General features: G+C 41.4%; 1 protein-coding gene across 1 annotated transcript in view; it reads right to left on the minus strand.

Moving 5' to 3' along the window:
- The window catches only part of PTPRT (protein tyrosine phosphatase receptor type T), a 582,983-nt gene that overhangs the window by 19,294 nt on the left and 541,566 nt on the right, over positions 1-22,123 (minus strand). Inside the window, exons 20-25 of the mRNA XM_088674576.1 lie at positions 16,493-16,580; positions 12,161-12,237; positions 9,072-9,108; positions 6,060-6,157; positions 5,616-5,732; positions 2,965-3,119 (exon numbers count right to left, since the gene is read on the minus strand). Of these exons, the coding sequence (XP_088530702.1) occupies positions 2,965-3,119; positions 5,616-5,732; positions 6,060-6,157; positions 9,072-9,108; positions 12,161-12,237; positions 16,493-16,580 (572 nt within the window). The remainder of the gene's footprint in view (positions 1-2,964; positions 3,120-5,615; positions 5,733-6,059; positions 6,158-9,071; positions 9,109-12,160; positions 12,238-16,492; positions 16,581-22,123) is intronic.

Consider the following 22,123-nt stretch of genomic DNA (forward strand, 5'->3'; position numbering starts at 1 on the left):
AGTCAGATTTCAAAGGGGTCTTTCTTCAGCTTTTCATTTTTTAAAAGCCCATTTCCCGTTTCTCCAAGACAGACACATTTGTACAATGATTAGTGGTTTACTTCTACCCTTTGGCCTATGCAAAATATTCAGATCATACAGGTGGATATCCAGTCACAAGGAGTTTCAAAGCAAGCATCTCACCGTTCTGAGTATCTGGGGTATTAAGACTGCCCAGTAATGTTTGCACTTATTTATCTGTTTAAATATTTGCAACACTCACTTTTATAAAGTATACAGAAGGTGGATTATAACATGCAAAATATAATAAAACCAGTAGATAGATATCCATAAAAAAATGTATTTTAAAACATCAAAAATTGTCCACATTCCTCTCCATTTTGTAAAAAAGGGACATAACAAAACTAATCATAAACAATAAATATAATATCAAAAAGTACATAGCAAAATTCCCACATAAATCACAAGATCTAAAATTAAGATACAAAAAATATCTATAACAGCAACAACCTTCCCCTAAACAACCCCCCTCCTCAACTAGCACCCCAGACCAAGACTCTGTTCAGCAGCCTTGGCTTTTGTAGCTGGAGTCAGTCAGGGCCCCACCCTCTCAGGGTAGGTATAAAAAGGCCTGCAAGGCACGGAGCAGGTCTTTCCAGACTCTCAGCCAATATGGTCTAGAGCTTTCTCCCCAGCATGCCAATTTTGTATTCGCAGGCATTTGTTTCTTCCCCGCTGTGGGGAGGAATTTCTAAACCTTCTAACTGAAAAGTATAAACCTATCATGTGAAGACATGCAGTGCACCAAGAGATATATATTGTGAGGATTCTGGCTCTGTAGTTTGCCTTTTTGTGATGAGGGTGATGTGACCTGCCATTACCCAGGATGCTCTATCTGATATTAATTCCAATATTCAAGACATGAGCTTCTGAAAACCAGATTTTGAGAAAGAGCCTTGAATATGGTGCTGAAGTGAAGTGGTGGTGAAGTAGCTACTTATTACTGGCTGGTGAAGAAGGTCACTCATAGGATTCACTGGCTGCTGTTATGGGACAATCAGTAGTGGCAAGTGGCCCCAGTAGTAGCTGGGAGGTTGTGGTGGCTGCACCTCAGTCAATACTGGGCAAGCACCCAGTGGCTGATTGACTATTCACCCCAAGAAAAAAGTTTGCTAGTAACCACACATTTCCACAGTGGTGACTGCTGTGGTTGAGGGATACAACCCAGCATCCTGGGTTGTATCCCTCAACCACCACCTCTACCCTTCATTGGCCCACAGGACTATCAATAGGTCCCAGTAACATCTACCAGCTACTTGTCCCAGGCACAAAAGCTCAGGTTTGGATGAACAAATGTTTAGTCTCTAAATAGAAGCCTTACCACAGATCTCCTTTCTCCCAATCTGCAAAGAATGGGAGAAACTAGAAAGTCTTTCTCTTTTTCCTAAAGGAATGAGAAAATTCAGATGCAGGAAGTATGGGCAAAGCAGAGAAACATTAATGGCAATGAATCAATGACCCAGATCAATCGACAGCTGGGAAGGAATAATATGAATAATCTTAGTGAATAAATGGCCCTTCCCTAATGTTAACTCTCTTCCTGCAATTCAAAATTGGAACAAATAGCTGTAAGATTTCTATATTTAGAGGAACCCTGCACTTCATAAATACTGAATGACAGTAATACTGTCCAAGGAAGCATTAGGGAAAATTTAGTAATTACTACTTTGGGCTGGTCATTTAAATTTTTTAAAGGAGGGAATGTCATTTGATCACTAAAATTAAGAAGAAAAGGAATCAAATGTTCTGGTTCATTGGTGCCACTAGGGGCATGACCAGGACCAGCAGCTTTCTATCGACATGCTTTAAAATAGGGACGAGGAACCTCAGGCCTGGGGAAAGAATATGACTCATCAGACCACTCAATCCAGTCCTTGAGACTCTCTCCATGCCACCCACCCTCCTCCTTGACCTTCCTGTGTGCACTCCTTGAGAGTTTCGCCTGGCTGCAATGTGTTGTTGAACTTGTGGTAATGCTATTTGCTTATGAGGATGGAGAAATGTGTGCGTGCAGATAAATCTGGGTCTTGTATGGCTGGAATGTTCTTGCATACAAAGATAGGTTTCACATCTATTGCTCCACCCACTTCTGCCTCTGGCTCTGCCACATTTGTCCCTGGCCCCACTCATCGTAGGCATATAGACCCCAAAAGGTTGCCCATGAGGAAACACGTCCCTTGGGCTGAAAAGAAAAAAAAGTTGTTCCCCTTTAAAATAACTGCTGCAAAGGAAAGATGCCTGTTTAAAACTTTGCAACTTATTATGAATAAGTTGCACTACCCAGCCTCCAAGTGGAAGACTTCAGAAATGTGTAGCACAATCAAGGATGGCCCGCCAATGAGGAAGGCTGAAGCAGCCACCTCAGGCAGCGGGCAACCACAAAATCATAGAATTATAGTTGGACGTGACCCTGGGGGGTCATCTAGTCCAGGAATTGCAACTAAATCATCCATAACCCAACGTCTACTTTAATAGCCTCCAAGGTAGGAGAGTCTACCACCTTCTGAAATATTCAATTCGCACTGTTGAACAGCTCTTACTGTCGGAAAGTTCTTCCTGATGTTCAGTCGGAATCTCCATTCTGTTAACTTGAATCCATAAGTTTGGGTCTTACCCTCCAAGAGCAGGAGAAAACAAGCTTGCTCCATCTTCTGTGTGACAGCACACACCTCGCTCATTTGGTTGTGACACTCTTACCTAATAGGGGTTAATCTGCAGTAGGCTAATGCATGAAGCAAATTTTGGCGGTGGGATCCTGTTATAAAGCAGGGGTTTGAGCTGCACAATATTCATTCCCATGACCCCCTAGGGCAAGGTAGTGGAGTGCCTGCTTGGGCCAAGGGAATGAGCACAACCAGGAGGAAAACGGGTGAAAAGTAGTGAGGGAGAGAAATAAAGGCATACCTGCAGTGCACAACAATAGGCCCCGCCTCTGGTGGATTGAGGAACTTCACTTGTCGAACAAAGCCCAAGAGGCCAGTGGCATAACAAGGAACCCCATGGTCTGGCCAGCTGGTGAAATGGAATTGGCGGATCTCTCGGATCTCATGGTAGCCTTTCTAAGAAGGATACAAAAAAACACTGTTTTTTCTGTAATAGTAGTATCATCACTACCACCATCAATTCTCTGCCATCTACCCTTCCCCAACCAGCCACTTCTTTACAATGGTGTCACATTTTAAACCTAATTCTATTCAAAAACCATTTCATATATACTTTGTACACACAGCTTTTCATGGTAGAGGAGAAAAACTGAAAATGCCACTTTGATGGTTCTAAGACAACAACAGGTTTCCAACCAGTTATGATGGATTCATTTTTACAAGAGATGTTGAACAGTTAATTTCACAGAAGAGGGAAGGATGCACAATAGCCCAAGTCCAATCAGGGCTTTGTGTGGGGAACAAGATGAACACTAGCAAGCTGATTAAGCCTTTGCATGCAGAAATATGTTGAAAGCTGGTCCAAGCTTTGAATGGAGAACATTTATGCCATAGTGAGAAATGGCCTGGGAACCTACCCAACAGCAAGCTGGATAAAATAAAATAAAAAGACTATGAGAGTATCTGACTCCTTCCAAAGTAGAAACAGTACACAATTATGCCAGGCCTCCCTGCCTTTCAATGGGGAACCATATTCAGTTAGGCTACATTCCCAATTAATAACAGAAGTAAAATGAGGAATAACAATTCAGAAAATCCTAACATAGTGAAAATGGCAGTGGTCTTCCTTTTTAACTGCTCTTTTAATGTTTTCACTAATTTAATTCTGTTTTCCAAGTTTCTCTTCTGCTCTTTGGTGTTGTGTGTACTTGTGCTTCTAAAATATATTATTGTCTTGAATTAGTTGAAATGTATTAAATGAACAAAGCGGGGGGCTTGTATCTAATGCAGCACTAAGTAACTGTTGGATCAGTGCAAAGATATACACTCATGCAGCATGGCTTCTCTTCTCCTCTCCTCTCTCTGCATGTGCCCTGTGTCCTCTCCAAATCTGCTTCAAAATGGCTGGGGGAACTCCCATAACATATTAGAGGTGGGGGAGAGAGGGGCAAGGCTTGTTGCTTAAGCACAAATCCTTGCAGAAAGGATTTTTTAGTGCTGCATTGGATACAAGCCTAAACTGTTAGGATTCCTGCTCTGTGTTTGCAGTCATGAGATTGTTGTCTATCACATGATGGTGTATAGTTACAAGTAGGTAGCCGTGTTGGTCTGCTGTAGTCGAAACAAAATAAAAAAATTCCTTCCAGTAGCACCTGAGAGACCAACTAAGTTTGTCATTGGTATGAGCTTTCGTATGCATGCACACTTCTTCAGATACACTGAAACAGAAGTCACCAGACCCTTATATATACCAGTAGTGAGAGGGTGGGGAGAGGTATTCAGAAGGGTGGTGGGAATGGGTGATTGGCTGATATGTGTGGTAAACCTGTTGACGACTGTTAACGACTGCAATTGGTCTTACAGGAAAAAGCAAGGGGTGAGATGGCTAAAAACAGCTTTATCATGTATAATGAGGTAAGAATCCAATGTCTCTATTCAGACCAGGTATCTCCATGGTTTTAAACTTGGTAATGGGTATCAATTCAGCAACTTCTCTTTCCAGTCTGTTTCTGAAATTCTTTTGCAATAAGACAGCTACTTTGTGATCTTGTATAGAATGTCCTGGGAGATTGAAGTGTTCTCCTACTGGTTTCTCTGTCTTGTGATGGTGTATGTTTTCATGTCACAGTGTGGGAAGTGACAGAGACAGGATGTTTTGTGTTATTGTGTTCCGTGATGTGGGACTATTGTCCTTTGTTTCTTTCTCTTTGCTGTCTGATGAGAAAGAGGAAGGAGCCTAAGTCAGATAGCTCCGAGTGTATTATATGTAAATAAAGTAGATTAGCCAAAATGCTGTGCTACTGAGTTCTGTTACGCAAACTGTCAAAACTCTGCAGGATCCCTAAGTGTGTTGATGCTTCTTGGTATCAGTCGCTGTGATGTTTGGGATGAAGAAAGCTTTTGAAGCTCCAGAACGATCAACCAGGAGGGAGAGAACATGCCAGTGAGGCATGTGTCTCTGCCAGGGTCCTACACATGAGTGGGACAATCCTAAAATAAAATACATTTTCTAAATCTGAGAGCAGGTGGTACCTCTCTGAGATATATAAATAATAAAAGTTAACCATCACCATTCTGATCATATAGGAACAATGCTTAAGAAATAAAAAGACCCCTGTCTGAATGAATTAAAGGCCTATGTAGATTTAGCGTTCTATTTCCCCACAGTGGCCCACCAAAGGCCAGTGGGAAACCCACAAGCAGGGTGCAAGGGCAATAGTGTTGTGCCAACTTGTGCCATCCAGCAACTGGTATGCTGCCTCTGATCCTGGGAGGTAGAATATAGCTGTCACTGACAGTGTTATCTTCCTTTAATCTGTCTCCAGTACACTTAGAAATAGTATTGGCAACTCCATAGCTACCCATCAGTAATCTGAATGAAATGTGGAACAACTTTGACCTAGTGGGAAGAAAAAGTATCTGCTGGTGAAGGGAGGGCTAGTTTGTCCTTACCTTTTGAACTGTAAAAGTGCGTATGATATATTCTGCCAATGGCTCTGTTTCAATTAGGGTGACTTTAATATCGCCATAGACTTCTGTATCATCAGGCCAGTATCTGACACACTTCACCTATGACAATAAAGATCACAAACTGAATGCTAGTACATTATGTATGGCTACAAATAGAATCATAGGTTGGCAAGGACCCCAAGAGCCATCTAATCCAACCCCTGCAATGTAGGAATCACAGCTAAAGAATCCGTGACAGATGGCCATCCAACTTCTGTTGAAAAACCTCCAGTGAAGGAGACCCTTCCCACCCACCCCCCACCCTGCAGGTCAACGCTTTGATATGTTGGTTGCCCTGTCCGTCTGTCAAACTGGGGGGAGACAAAGATCTGTCCCACCTGGCCATAATGTTGCCCCCACATTTGCTTTGAACAATCGTCATCCTACCCTGCCAACTTCCACCAGGTTCGTGACCATGACTACGCTTGCAGAGTTCTCCTGCCAGATCATTCTCCAAAAATCCTTGACCGTCTCTTGCATCGGTCCTGAGGGCGAAAAGAAGTGTGTGAGAGAGAATGCACATCCATGTGCTGATTGCAGCACAATCCATTTCTTTCCCCACCGCAGCTGAAAGGCCAAACCTCCTAAAGCATGGACTGGACTGCCTGTGTGGTTTCTTGAGTGACAAAACTTTTAAATCAACAAAGTGATCAGGATGTAAAATGATACATTGGTAGCTCAATTTGGAGCAATGGAGGAGGCAAATGAGGAAGGAAGTGAAGACACAACTCAAAATAAAATCTACAGTGCTGGGCCTGGGAAGGGTAATTACTAGATAAACATGAGGTGTCCTCAATTACTTGATGAGATTTTGGGTGGTAGTGGGTTGAATCCAACAAAGTCAATCACTTTCCTTCCATTTCCTTCCACCTTGCTTCCCCTAAATCTGCTCCAAAAGGTTGGGGGTTCCCCAGAACATATTGATCATGTGTGAGGTGAAGTTGGGTGAGGTCTTCCATTGCATGAATGGAGGTCATTCCACTTGTACAAAGGCCATTGGAATCAACCTAATACTTCTGGGTCACAACTTAATTGTTGTTTAATTACTAAAATGTGTGGCTTTTAACAGAAAGCTCCCTCCCCCTGGATTTGTTTCTAGATGCTTCTTTTCATAGTTATGCCTTTGTTCTGCATTACTTTATTTTTGACAGAATCGTTAACAGTACCGAAATGTAGTGCTAATAATATTGTGGCTTGAAAAGGGCTTCCTGTTGTTCAAATCAAAGGCAAAAAGTTGGATTTTTTTCCCCTTAATAAAAAGCATCATTATGGGTCCCCTTGAATGGGCTCACTAAAAGTTCAGTTTGTAATAAAAATGAATCACCCACTCCAATAACAGCCCAAGAAATTCAGGTATATTTTTGTAGATTGTTCTTTTTCAGCAAATGTATAAAAAATAGATTTTCGGAGATTTGAAGGTAGTAAGAACTCCTGGTGCCCGTGAGTATACATATTCATTTTCTTTTTCCTGTTGTGGCCTCTGATCAGAAACAGCTCTTGTTGTTTATTGAATGTATATAGCAGTGGGCAGCGAAAGATCTATCACACCACATTAAAGAGTCTTCAAAAATCTATAGTCTCTACTCAGCTTTATCAGCCTGCCTCTTGGAGCTTTAAAACTTTTCTCATGTGTAGGCTGCAGGGATGCCAAACTCTTTAGTCTTCGCTTTCTGGAGTGACATAAACCAAAGAGGCTTTTTCTGCCATCTTCCACTTAGGATACAGTGTGTGTTTCTGTACAGAAGACAAATTATCCTTCAAGCTCTGAGATGTTGTATCATTTCATTTCTTGTAGATCACAGATGGGCAACCTATGGCCCCCATCTCAGTATGGCCCTTGATGCCTCCTCAAGTTGTCCATTTCTTCATCCCATCAGATTGTTTATTTCCTCGTTATGTTTCCTGTCTTTTAAAAGTCTTCCCCTCTTTTTATGTAGACTCAGAACAATTGAAAGAGGCACTATTTTATTTGATAAAAAATAATCTTTTCCAGGCTTGAGGCAAATAAGCTTGCCTCCCCCAGCTGTCCGCGCTTCTGATACATAATGTACGAGAGTCAGAAAGGAATTGCTTTCCAGAACAGTAACTGCATTGATCTGTTATACGAATATATCATCTGTATAACAGGGATGGAGAACATGGGCTCCTTCAGAAGTTTCTGGATTATAAATTCCATCATCCTTGACCATTGACCATGCTGGTTGGGTTTGATGTGAGTTGGGGTGCAACAACATCTGAAGGGCCACATGTTCCCCACACCTGTTATACTCATTTGAGAGTAATCCAGGGCCAGCCCAAGAAATGTTGGCACCTGAGGTGAACCACCCACCAGAGAAGAAGGGGTGAGTGAAGATCTACCTCCAAAACAAGGGGAAAATAAACATCTACATTGGGAGGAAGGCTTGGAGGAGACCAGTAGCCAAGAGGCCACTGTGGAGGTGGCATTTGAGGGGTGGCTGCCAAGGAAGAGATCAATCTGGCTTCGATGGAACATGCCACAGCTGTCACTAATACTGAGGCAGCAGCAACAACAACAGGCAATGCACTCCTTGGAGTGTGGATTTGCTGCACTTGGGAATCCTGCCGCCTGAGGCGGTTGCTTCACCTTGCCTCATGGGTTGGCCAGCCCTGGAGTAACTCAGTGGAATTTACTTCTGAGTAGACCCACATGGTATTAGAAATTATTATCTAGGGTAGTCATTGTGAACTTACTTCTGAGTAGGCCTACATAGCATTGGGAATGCTTATCTGAGGTAGCCATGGTGAAAACTAAAGCAATACAACCTATGTTCCAGATTTGTTAATCCAGAACACTATTATCTTTTGCCTGCATGTGGCCCCCAGACAGATCATTACCACTCAGGAGAAAACAGCGCTCATTGCTGTTGTAGATTGACCTAGCAAAAGAGGGAGATCTGCTTGTATACACCAGGAATTCATTTTCTAAATTAAGCAAAAGTGAAGGGCCACAGATATTGATGACCAGTGGATCGGAGCTGGTCATGTCAGGGTCAAAGCCAAAGAATGGGCAAAGTCAAAGTAATAATAATAATAATAACAACAACAACAACAATAATAATAATTTATTATTTGAACCCTCCCATCTGGCAGGGACACCAGTTTTCTTTCTCTGAGCCCCCATTCATCATCTATTTATTCTGTCTTTCTACCACAGACATTTGCACAAATATGTACACCATTCATCCACTAGTCATCATTCAGATTTTTTTTTAAAAAAATACATTGATTAACGCAGAAACCTATAATTGTGAATGTGCCTTTATTACTGATTAATCTCAACAGGTCACTTCTATAAATCTTTAGGTCAGGTATTATGCATTTATTTTTAAATGTTTATACCATGTCATTCAGACCACTGAGCGGTTTCACTCTACTTGCCTTGAGTTGCAATGTAATGATGAGGCCGATGGTAACCCTGCAAAGAAAACAAAAGAAAGGAATTCTATAGGCTCCCATCTCAGGGGCACTTCAGATATGCATCTATAAGGTTAGAAGCTTGCTTGGCACCATGCATATCAATGTTCATCTGAAAGAGAAGTAGTGCTCTGCGGTGGGGAGAGGGAAGCAGGGAATTCTCTCCCTCCCTCCTTAGATACCTGGAGCATTGTGTATGCTACTATATTGTGTAAATGACTTTTCCAAGAAATACGGGAACACTGCATTGTGGTTCATTTCTACATTGAGCTCCAGGTGCCAGAGATAGGAGGACTGTCTGTCTATGGTCAGAGCACCAATGCTGCTTGTAATTGCCCAGTAAATGTGGTTTAATTGTAAGCGAGGGATGGGGACTGGGGGACAGAGTGTTGTGGGAGGGTGGGAAAAGCAGGTAAACTGCGAGTTATTCTCTAGCTTCTAAATCTCAGGTAATGAACAATTTATGGCCCTTTAAGGTGAGAATTGCAGGCTCCCAAAGGTCAAAGTTGAGCTGGGATGGAGCAAGATGCACCAGCATCTCTACTGCTGATGTGCTTCCCACTTTACCAGCTATCTGTTGGCCTTCAAATGAGGCTGCCAAAGCACATGGTATCATTGATGATTCAGTAAACTCATCACAGGAACTGCTTCAATGTTTCTTACTGTCGTGAAAATTCTGAAACCATTTATATTTCAAAAGCAAGAAAGGGAGAGGGGAATGGTTTGATTCAATCAAGTCCTACTCAGAGTAGACCTACTGATATCAATGAGCCTAAATTACTTGTGCCCATTAACTTCAAAGGGTCTACTCTGAGTAGCACCAGTAGGGAATATCATCCCATGTGACCTTGCAAAGATGAAAGCCAGATCTCCCATTTTCATATTTTCTATTAAAACTGCTTTCACTTTAGGAAGACTTACTTACTTAGTCATTAATAGATCGAACATGGAGAAATCTGTGTCCTCTCATTTGAAAACAACACATCTGTTTCTTGTCAAAACTGACTCAGGCATCAGTGATTTTTAAAACTGTGTGGGTTGCTCTATATTAAATATGTTTTTCCTTTCCCTTAATTGAAGGATCCCTTTAAAACATTGTGATATCATTAAGGATTAAAGAGACTTACGTACATTAGAAACAGGACTGCCATTAAATACTTTGCTTAATACATTTTTCATTTAGTCATGAATCCACAGCTCTCTATTAATGAGATGGAAAGTGTTCAAAACGATGTCTGAATCCTTCTTTCCATTGCTATACATTATCAGGATACATACAAGGAGTTACGTGTCCTGCCCTTCAAAATGCTAAGCTGTACTACTTTGCACACTTAGGGCACAAGCCAAACTCCTCATATGCCTAGAATACAAGTGCCAGGTCTAATCATATGGACACAGGAAGTTGTTTTATAGAGCAGCTATGGCAAACCTGTTGCTGGACTACAACTCCCATCATTCCCAGCAAGCATGACCAATGGCCAGGGGTTTGAGGGCATGTGCTCAGCAATATGCCAATGACACACAGCTCTGTTTCTCCTTTAAATCTGCAGGTGAGGCAGTTGATGTGTGTTGGACCAGTGTCTTGCCTTGTTAATGGACTAGATGAGAGCCAACAAACTGAAGCTCAATCCAAAGAAGGCTGAGGCATTGTTAAAGGGGTGGTTCCCTAAATGGGTTTGGATGGGGGGCTGCCTGCTCTTGATGGTGTTACACTCCCTCTGAAGGAGCAGGTACATAGCTTAGGGGTACTTCTGGTTCCACCAGCTTCAGCTGGTGACCTAGCTGCACCCCTGTATGGACGTGGATAGCCTAACTTATGTCGTATAGCAGGCATCCCCAAACTGCGGCCCTCCAGATGTTTTGGCCTACAACTCCCATGATCCCTAGCTAATAGGACCAGTGGTCGGGGAAGATGGGAATTGTAGTCCAAAACATCTGGAGGGCCGAAGTTTGGGGATGCCTGTCTGGTAACCACTAGGTTAGATTACTGCAACACATTATACATGCAGCTGCTGCTGGAGACCGTTTGGAAACTTCAGCTAATGCAGAATTCAGTGGCCAGGTTGCTCACCAATCCTAACCTGACTGCACTGGCCACCAATTAGTTTCTGGGTCCAATTTAAAGTGCTGGTTTTGCCCAATAAAGCCTTAAATGGCTCAGGGCTGCAATACCTCATGGACTGCCACTCTCCATGTGCACTGACCTTGACCCTACAATCATCTTCTGAGGCCCTTCTTTATGTGCCCACTCCATGGGAGCCCAGCCTTTTCTGCAGTGGTTCCCCATTTGTGGAATGTTCTTCCCAGGGAGGCTCACCTGGAGCCTTCATTACACATCCTTAGGTGCCAGGCAAAAAAATATTTCTTTATAACCATGCCTTGGGCTAATTAAACATGCTATGGCCTTTTAAAATGTCTTTGTAGGAGGTGAGTTATTGGTTTTGTTTTATCATGTACTTTGTGTTCTCATTTTGTATTTTTATGTTGTGAACCATCCTGTGATCTTCAAATGGAGGGTAGTATACAAATTTAATATAAGAAGATGAAGATGATGAATATGGGAGTTGTAGTTCAGCAACACCTGGAGGGCCAAAGGTTATCCACACTTGTTCTATGGGTTCAAGAAGAGCTCTTTCCCATCACTTGTTACCTGATCTTTTTTATAGTAATAACAAGGACTGAACCTGGGATTTCTACATGGAAAGCATGTGCTCTACCACTAAGCTATGGCCTTGTTCTGATAAAAAATGATAAGCTGACAGGTAATCCTAACCCCCCTCCCAACAAAAAACCAGTTTGAAACCCTAGACTTTCTGCCTTTCAGACTAAACCAGGCACCCCCAAACTGTGGCCCTCCAGATGTTTTGGCCTACAACTCCCATGATCCCTAGCTAACAGGATCAGTGGTTGGGGAAGGTACAGCTTGTAAAAAAAAGTATTGGGGGCTTCAAATTCTATTTTACTTCAAGGCATTGATCCAAGAACAAACATTGTCACCTCACTTACTCCACCCACCCACCATTAAGATCCTTTAAAGTTTCCATAGCACTTACATCTATATAGTTGGCATTTATGTAGTCCGAATGGGGATCTCCTTCCAGCAATTGCAGTCTCACTCTGGAGTGATCATCTGAAAATAATGAAAGAAAATATGTTGTTTTGTTACTTGAAGCCAGGAAAATACGTATCAAAGAAAATAGGAACTGCAGAAAAAAGAAAGAACATAGAAGATTCAGGGTGAAAGGATTTTCAACACTAACTGATGTTTCTTCAACTGCTGAATGCCCATTGCTTCAACTCAATGCCTGCCTGAGTTATTCAGAAGCTTGTCTCTTATTTATTTGAACTCACAAAATTCACATTTCTCACATACCCTTAGTATGATTTCTGATCTAATTAATACACTGCTTGGCATTAGTATTTCCTTCAAGAAGTTCTGAAATACTAGCACCTTTTGTAACATCTTGACGGGATTGCACAGTTGAATCATTGCAGAAAAGCAGTTGAATCAGACACAAGAAGCAAACTTTTTTGCATAAGAATTATCTCTAGGCAGGCTATATATAAACAGCCTGCTTGGTGCGAGCTAAAACACTTGTTGTTAAATGAAGTAGATAAGGAGCTGGGAAGATAATTCATAGCACAATGAAGATAGATGAAAATTATTAGGATTCAGGTTTTTTCCATAGGCTGATTATTAGAACTCATTTATTCATCCATCTATAATGATGTGGTGTGCAGAGTGGTTTTTTAATAATAATAAAAAATAGACTTTGGCTCCTGAGCTACTATGCAGAAGATGGGATACAAGAAAGAATAGACAGGGAGAAAGAAAGAATCAGAATGCCAGGATGGATAAATACATTGTTAATAGGCTGCTTTATACAAGTGGAAATCTGTAATGTAGGGGGAAACATTTGTGAGATTATTTAAGATGTTATCTTGAATTTAGGAAATAATTCTGACAATGAAGGAGATTTTCAAATGTTTGTGTCCTGTTGGGTTTTTAACAGTTCTGGGCGGTTAATTTTGTTGCCAAGTGACTGAACATTGCAACATTCACAATGTTTTATCTCCCGCGGGGAGTCCTTTTTTCTCAAAAGTGTGAATGGCACGGGAGAACCCTTTGCTTCGAAAGCAAGGCTAAGAAATATAAACGACCACAGCTCAACCTTCAGAAGGCAATGAGGCCTTTCATTTTATTCATATTTTTAGTGGGCTATGCTTGGTTAAGACTAACAGCATAACTTATCTTTTAAATTTTATATTTCTATCTGTTTGGAATGTGTTGGGAAGATACATATATTTCATAAGGCTGCAAGGCGTTTATGCATTATTAATAACTGATGACTTTCAGTGGAACAGGGGGAATAGAAAAGAGGTTGAGATACTGAAAAATGACATACGCGAAAAGACTGTTCAATCATCACACCAACTGCTAGATATGTGTATCTTCCACTTCGCTCTTCAGCCCTGTATCACTAATCCTAACATGTAAAGAGCTGCAGTAGTATTGTTGTTATCATTGTTGTTCCTTTTGTTATTCCGATTGTTCACTGGAAACCCAGCCAGATGGGCGGGGTATGTATAAATAAATAAATAATTATTTTTTGAAATTTGCTATGTGGGGCATTTTCTGTGTTTTAGAGGAGTTTCAGGTGCTGCTTGTGAAGCTGTGATTGTGCTGCTGCTGCTGCTGCTGCTGCTGCTAAGAAGCCTCATTGCACATGCACAACGAATTCTCAAGATCACAAACTCAGGATCATCAATCATTACAGCAGTGCTAAAAAACATAAATGCCATATAGAAATGTTTTATAATTAAGGGGGCGAGGAAGTGTCTTGTGTGAAAGCCAGATAAATCCTGCAATTGAAAGCAATGATGTGCTCCAGTGAGTATGTGGAATTCAATGTGAATAGGATCAGTCCCGTTTAAGGCTTGAGCCTGCAAGTAATGCAGATTCTCCAAGTGTTCCTATTTTCCAGGGATGTCCTTGATTTAGAGAAGCCGTCCCAGTTTCTGATGTGATCCTGGAATGTCCCACTTTTCCTTAGGATGTCCCTATTTTCATCGGAGAAATGTTGGAGGGTATGGAGTTAACTGACCCCCCAAGCCATCTGAAGACAATCCTGTACAGTGGTGCCTCGCTAGACGAATGCCTTGTAAGACGAATTTTTCACTTAACGAAGAAATTTTTCTAGCAGAGGTTGTCTCGCAAGATGAACTCGTTTTGCGAAAAATTCATCTAGCGAATCTTGGTTTCCCATAGGAATGCATTGAAATTCAATTAATGCCTTTGGGCAAAATAATTAATTTTGCCTTTGGGCAAAATAATAAAATAAAATAAATTTCAATGCATTCCTATGGGATTCGCTAGACAATTTTTTCATTATACGAATTGACCCGTGGAACGAATTAAATTCGTCTAGCGAGGCACCACTGTATATGGAAGTTTTAAAATGTTTACTTTTTTTTTTAAAAAAAATATTTTTTAATATGTTGGAAGCCGCCCAGAGTGGCTGGGGAAACCCAGTAAGATGTGTGGGGTATAAAAATTAAACTTATCATTATGGAATGGGATGTCCCTATTTTAATCAGAGAAATGTTGGAAGGTATGCCAATGCTGCACAGAATACTTCAGTACTAGAGTCACCAAATTCAGCATGAAAAACAAATAGTCTGTAGGAATAAATCTATTTTGCAAGTATGGTGCAAGCTGTACCAGGTAAAATTCTCCTTTCCATTCAACTAATAAAGGTACAGCAGCCCAGTACTGGAGGGAACCTAACAGTTTTCCTCTTGGTCTAAGTTTCCTTTTCGCTGCTTTCGAGTTCTTAACTTTTCAATTCTTCTTGGATTTGATTCTTCCCTGGTGAATTCACCTAAGTTTATTGCTTGAGGATCATTACATTCCACCTGGTATTTGCAGATGCCCTGTGCTTCCCTCAGTCAGAAGGCACAGCAAGGAAGAAGAAGTAGCCGATGTGATTAGTACCTAGAGATTTTGTGCTCGCCATTTATCTGTAAGTGAGGTGATAAACCTGTCCCTTAAGGCCCAGGCACTTTTAGGAGTGAAGAGCACCGGAGCTAGAAGTGTTTGTCACAAGCAATAGCTTCCAATATGTATAGATAATGCCAACAAATGGTGAAAGGAGATAAAATGAGAAAGTATGTGTACATTTAGCCCCTTGGCGCTCCCTATCGTGTAAAGTCATAAAGACTAATGCTTCAGGTTTTGGTTCAAAGAAAGAAACTTTGTCAATTAAAGGTCAGGAAAAGGCTTGAAAATAGGAGCATTGAAGGAAGGAAGGAACATTGAAAAAAAAAAAAAAAACAAGAACAAGTATTGTTCTGTGTCCCACGAACGTCTGACCATTACCAGTAGGCTAAAGCCACAATTCTCTGTAATCAAGGCCACACCTGAGTTTCAACTCTTCTTTGGGTTGTATTTAATGAAGTCATTGCACAAAATTTTGCTTTCCCCCTTCTCCCCTCTCTCCCCTCTCTCCAGATTTGCAGATGGTGTGTGTGTGTGTGTGTGTGTGTGTGTGTGTGTGTGTGTGTGCAGAGCATGTGGGACAGAGAAGAAGAACGGAAAGTTCAGCTGCACAAGTGGATGTTGTTCTGCTCGTCCAGTGTCTAAAGCTGGTTACAACCCATGTTATGAAAGACTCTTCTAGGTCTGTGAACCTGTGACTGTCCGGGTGTTGAGACCAAAATTCCCAGCATCCATTATCATTGACCACACCAGCTAGGCGTGGTGCGAGCTGCAGTCCAACAATGTCTAGAAGCACATTTTCCCCTACCCCTGCTGTGTTCAGACATGGTACGGCTTTTGCAAAAGCGCATAGGAGAAATAATAGCACATATTCCCTAATCTATCCACTTCTTTAGAATATGTAAAGACAGTCCTGTGGACATGCAGAGGGCTATGTAATGCAGTCAGCAGGTCTGTTTACCCAGCAAATAAAAACACAATAAAAAACAGAGTTGATGATCGCATGAAGGGTGATATGTGCAGAACCCTCTTCAAATGTTCTACGTGGAGAGGAGAAGAACCTTCAGCCCTGAGACCATTCCCCCACGCATGTTCATACATAACCTATTATATTTGGAAAGGGCAAGAAAGGACCGGGTTCTGGCATTGCAGTTCATTGAGAAAAATAAGAATCCCACAATATTAGAAAGATAAAGGGAGAAAAAGTGGTGTGAGAGTGGCAACAAAAAACTTGAGCATGAAATTATCAAACGGGAAAGGTTAAGAGTGCTCAGAATTCTGTGCTCTTATTCTTTTTCACAGTTACGCTGACAGACATACCCCCTCTCTCAGCTAGATGTATACAGATACACACAGGAAGTTCAGTTCAGTTTGAATTTGCACCTACAGGAGATGATGTTGCCATATCTATTCTTATTGCGGTTTTCATCTTCTTTGGCTGTATCCCAAGATGCTGTCTGCCCCTCAGGTAGAGCCTGCAAAATAAACAACAGCAGAGTGTTTATATGAAATGGCCAATGCCTTCAGGTGTTTTAACAAAACGAAATAGGGGTAGGGGAAAAGGCAGCATGCAATTTAACACCCAGCCAAGCCAACTGTGTTTTTTCTCAAGGAAAGGGCACATTTAATAAGAAAATGATGAAGAGACCATTAGCATCCTATGGCTTAAACTGGCTTACAATTGCTTTCCCAATGCAAATGGCACTAAAAACAAGTGGGGAACATTTTGCTTCTGGCTTTGTAATCATTGGGTTCTTTTTTCAATGCACCATCTCTAACACAGGGACATAGATTGCTTCTCTTACGCCTCTGAGAAATACAAGTTGCCTTGTAAAATATTTAAATTGACAGAAGACAGAGGCAATGTTTTTGTAATATAAAACAAGGCATAAAGGTTTCTCAAACTCATGAGTTATTTGAATGTCCCATGTAATATATCCATATACTGCATTGTAGCTGCAGCAGTGAGCACAATTCAAAGTGCTGATAGAGAGCTACCACTTTTGTCCCATTTAATTTCAGCTGAAGAAATACACGAAGGTACAATCAATCTACCAAGTCTATATCACAAGAGCACAAGATACATTCTTAGCATTCTTCCTTTTCTGACTTCCACCTTAATCAGTGATTTATTTATTTTTTTAAAAAACCACTCAGTACAAAAAAAATCCATTATTGATTTTTAAAATACACATTTCGATGCATTTTGGCTTTTTCTTTTTTCTTTTTAACCAAGAACTGTACTGAAAATCTGGAGACGTGCAAAATCCAAATGATAATTATGTTCTGACCCATGTGGTCTGGGGGTGCAAATTAGGTTGATTTCATTAATATGCAACCATATGAACTCCCCTTCATGTTGTTGAGAATGGTAGGCTGATAATAAGGCTGATAATAAGTCTAATCAAGATGAAATTGCCATGATACTCTTGAGTAACACTGAAGGATCTTCTCCTGTTTCACAGAACTGACACCATATTTTGGCCCTTTCCTGCAATGAAGGTAGTAAAGCGGAGCTCCCACACACCACTCATAAACCCAGTTTCATTTTCATTTGGCATGCTTTAAAGATGGTGCTTTTTATGGTTTCTGAAACCTTATTCTGTGCTCATGAATTATGCCCAAATAATAATTATCTTTATAACATACCCAGTCATAGAAAAGCACATTTCCTGCTGCTCAATAACAGACAATTTGCTAAAAAACCAAAACAGAAATTCCATTTGTTTGTTTCTTGTAATGCTAGCCATTGCATTTGTGCTGGGTGGTGGTGGTGAAGTGTGCTAAAAATGATATTATAATCATGCCAAACCACAGTTCACAAATGATTCCCTCTGGAAATAATGTCAGGATACGATATGGACCCTGTCTGTGTCAAAGAAGGATAATAAAAGTAGATCTGGCTCAAATCTCCACATGAATGAAGTAATGAGTCAGCAAACGGGAAGATCTTTGATCACACACCTATTTCCTTGTACCAAGAAAGGGCTGCTTAATAGTGGTGAATTTTTAGAGCGGAGGGGGGCAGCACAAAAAACGTAAATGAGGGACCCCATTTTTATCATCAAATATAGAGAAGAAATGACACATTATTTGTACATTAGAGTCTAGTTACAAATGATTGCTCAGAGAATGGTAGCAGTCATTCGGGATCTCAACATGTGCTATTGATGTGGGAAAAGATGAGTCAGGGATAAAAGCCTTCTAAACATTATACATAGGATGGTAAAAGTGACTTTTCCAAAGAAATGCACAATTAAGCTATTATCAGATGTTAATTGCTTTGATCAATAGGCGTCTTATCAAAACAGCGGGTTTTTGCTTTAAAATACAAAGATCCAGTGTGTGTATAGAAAACATATGCCGCTTCTGTTCACTAAAAATATAATCAAATCTCTGATATACATATATATAAAACTTTCTGCTATAGTATGATTTACACTAGGGGTTCTTAAACTGCAGTCAGTGGACTATCAGTAGTCCACAAGGTGGTCTGTCGTATGCCTGTAAAAATACAATTAAAAATCCTACTAGAGTTTGAACAACTACTACAACAGGCAGAAAAAAAATTAAGTGGTTCACAAAGACCTTCAGTAATTTGGAAGCGGTCCATGGGAAAAGAAGTTTGAGAACCACTGATTTCTATATAAACAGCTCAGGATAAAATCAAATGCCATTTGAGATTTCAGCAACTATAGGAATGATGGATTAAAACTTCTCAGTGTATATATATATTCTTTTTTTTCTATTTTTTCCCCACACTGTATGGCTGTCATTTTAAAGCACTAAACACAATGGCGTAACTGGTAAATTTGTCTTTGAAAATTTAGACTACTGATATAGATGGGACAATAACCTGTTACAATGAGAAAAATAGTGAAGTGTAGTGGAATAAATAATGTAGCCAATACAGATACACAGAAATCAGGAATTTTTAAAATATCATTACCAGCACCGACTAAGTATGGCTAATCTGCACTTCTTTCATAACTGTTGTCAACTTAACAACAGAATTGTAGCAAGAATTGTAGCAGCAATAGTGGTACCACCAATGATCTCACTAACAATCTGAATTTGCGCTCTGAGGACCTCAGGTGAATAAAGAAAGAAATATATTGATAAATAAATAAATAAATTCACACAGCCTCAAATTTTAGTTTAAAATTAATGGGCAAAATCTAGGCCACAACTTTATTGATTATACAATGTGAGCAGTATTGGCTTAGGCATTGACAAACTAAAACTGACCCCTGCCCGCCCCGCAGGAGGTCTGGAAGGGTAAACCAAATGAGGGAGCTACATCGATGCAAATCGGCTGTAGCTCACCCTGCGGTTCCTGTGGTCCTAGCCTGGCCTCAAGTGGACTTTGGACGAGATCCAGAACCCCCAGATTCCTTTAATGGAATACCCTTTTTTAAGGAGGGGCAGGTGATGGCCGCATCTCCCCCCCCCCAAACCACAACTAACCGCCTAACCTTACAAAGTTGTGACGATTGCTGGGAGGTAGGCGAAAACCCAATGGCCAGTGCCAATCTGCCAAGTGGACAAAATTCCTACCAGACCGCTGCCACAAAACAGGCAACCAACCAAAGTCCCAAGCAAGGCCAAAGCACGGAAACCGAAGAGGGTGGGTGGGTGGGTGTTTGGCAGCGTGACATGTTGTGCTGCCGTTTATAAACCCTCCCCCTACCCCAACTTGCGAACAACCTGATTGGGTGCTGGAACTGGGGCGATCGAGAGACCGCCCCAGCAACACCGGCTAAGCCCTGCTTCCGGATGCCATGGGGGCCCCAAGGTTCTGAGCACAAGCAGGACCCTCCTTGAAAAGGATCCCATTTATCAGAAAAATGTAGGCATTCTATGGGACCTTCAGGCACCAATCTCATTGTCACTGGTCCCATTCCTTGCCCCAAATCTCTTCCTGTAGGTAGAAAGCAAAGAGAGCAGCTAGATGACTGGCTCGAACCTTTTCCCCTTCTATGCCAGTATTCTTCTGGCAAGGAAGTGTTTATTTTGGGCGTGGCTTTTTTTTTAACATAGGAGAACATTCAAAAGTGGTTCTAGCTTCAATTTTAATTGGCACTGACCCTTCTTCCAGGTCTTGACTTTACCACAGTATTTTGCTGCATGAATAGAGCCAGATTCAGCAATATTTTTCAAATTGTGCTGAGGATTGCAGCTATGGTGTCCTATAAATTGGAGTCTTTTGCTGGATTGGCTTTGTGATGGGGGTAATTACCGTATTGGCCTGAATATAAGCCTCACTTCCCCCCCAAATTCCGACCGTGAAAAGTTAAAGTGTGGCTTATATTTGTGACCTTACGGTATGCAGCCAGGAGCGCAGGGCAAACAGTGCCAGGAGTGCGACAAAGCGGTGTCCGCCCCACGCATAGTCCCCTGTCCTCTTCCCCAAGGCCAGGAAGGGAAAGAGAGCAAGGAAGGGGAAAGGCCACTGGTCACACAGCACAGTTCCCCCCCCCGCCCAGTATGCGGCCAGGAGCAGATGTTGAGTATTGACCTTAAAATGATTTCCAATGTGTTTGGAAAAATTGCAAACCTCTTTTTTTAAAAAAAAAACTACCTTGCATTTAAAAGTGCCAAAGTGTGTGTGTGTTTGGGGGGGGGGGTGTTTGCATATATTTTATTTGCCACAAAGCCATCAGACACCAAAGTTGAAAACTAAAACCCGGTTCTCACTTACAGCCGAGCTTTTAAGCACCTTTATCTAAGGTTATCAGAGTCAGAACAATTCAGCCCTTCACAGTCTATTGATACCCCATAAGGCAGGCAGCACATATTTTATATATTACAAAACTGCTTAGCAGATTTCATAAAGGGCCATAAAGGGTCTGCAAGAGGTCATGGTTATTAGCTGTAGAAACCAAAGCCTTTGTGAAGAGAATATACGGTAGATATATAATGCATAGGTTTCTGCAGAGCCATACAATAGATGGATGCAGAATTGTGAACTCATGGCCATAATTTCAACATTCAGATATTTGGTACCTGTGAGTACTGAATACGTGAAGAGACAACACTGGTACCTTGGTTCTCAAATGCCTTGGTACTCAAACTACTTGGAACCCAAACACTGCAAACGCGGAAGTGTTCTGGTTTGTGAACCTTTTTCAGAAGCCGAACGTGCTGCATTTTGAGTGTTATGGTTCCTATTTGAGTGCCATGCTGACGATTTGAGTGTTACGCTTCTGATTTGAGTGCCCCACTTCCGTTTTGAGTGTTACGCTGAGGTCTGTATTCTGTTTTTGCTATTTATTTTGCTTTTTTGTTTTTGCGGCCCTTTTTTGTTTCTTGTGACTTTGTGGAAACCAGTTCAGGTCCTGATTGATTGATTGTGTGACTGCAGTACATTGTTTATTGCTTTCATTTTATGTATCAAAGGTCACGTTAGATGATAAAAACAATGTTGAATTGCTCTCTTAGGGGTTGTTTTAAAAAGTCTGGAACGGATTAATCCGTTTTGCATTACCTTCTATGAGAAAGCGTGCCTTGGTTTTGGAACGCTTTGGTTTTGGAACGGACTTCCGGAATGGATTAAGTTTGAGAAGCAAGGTACCACTGTATATGCAAAGCATAGCCTAACCCTGTATACCTTTTAGACGTCTGCATGTGATCAGATTCAGTCTGAAGCATCTGTAAATGTGTGGAGGACTCTCTTCCAAGGGACAGGAAGCCTAATGGACCAGGACCCTACCCTAATGGACCCTACTATGCATCTAGTATAAAAGGTAAAGGTAAAAGGTAAAGGGACCCCTGACCATTAGGTCCAGTCGTGACCGACTCTGGGGTTGCGCGCTCATCTCGCATTATTGGCCAAGGGAGCCGGCGTATAGCTTCCAGGTCATGTGGCCAGCATGACTAAGCCGCTTCTGGCAAACCAGAGCAGCACATGGAAACGCCGTTTACCTTCCCGCTGTAGCGGTTCCTATTTATCTACTTGCATTTTGACGTGCTTTCGAACTGCTAGGTTGGCAGGAGCTCACCCCGTCACAGGGATTCG

Source organism: Zootoca vivipara, chromosome 7 (assembly GCF_965207765.1).
Source record: "Zootoca vivipara chromosome 7, rZooViv2.hap1.1, whole genome shotgun sequence".
Classification (NCBI taxonomy): domain Eukaryota; kingdom Metazoa; phylum Chordata; class Lepidosauria; order Squamata; family Lacertidae; genus Zootoca; species Zootoca vivipara.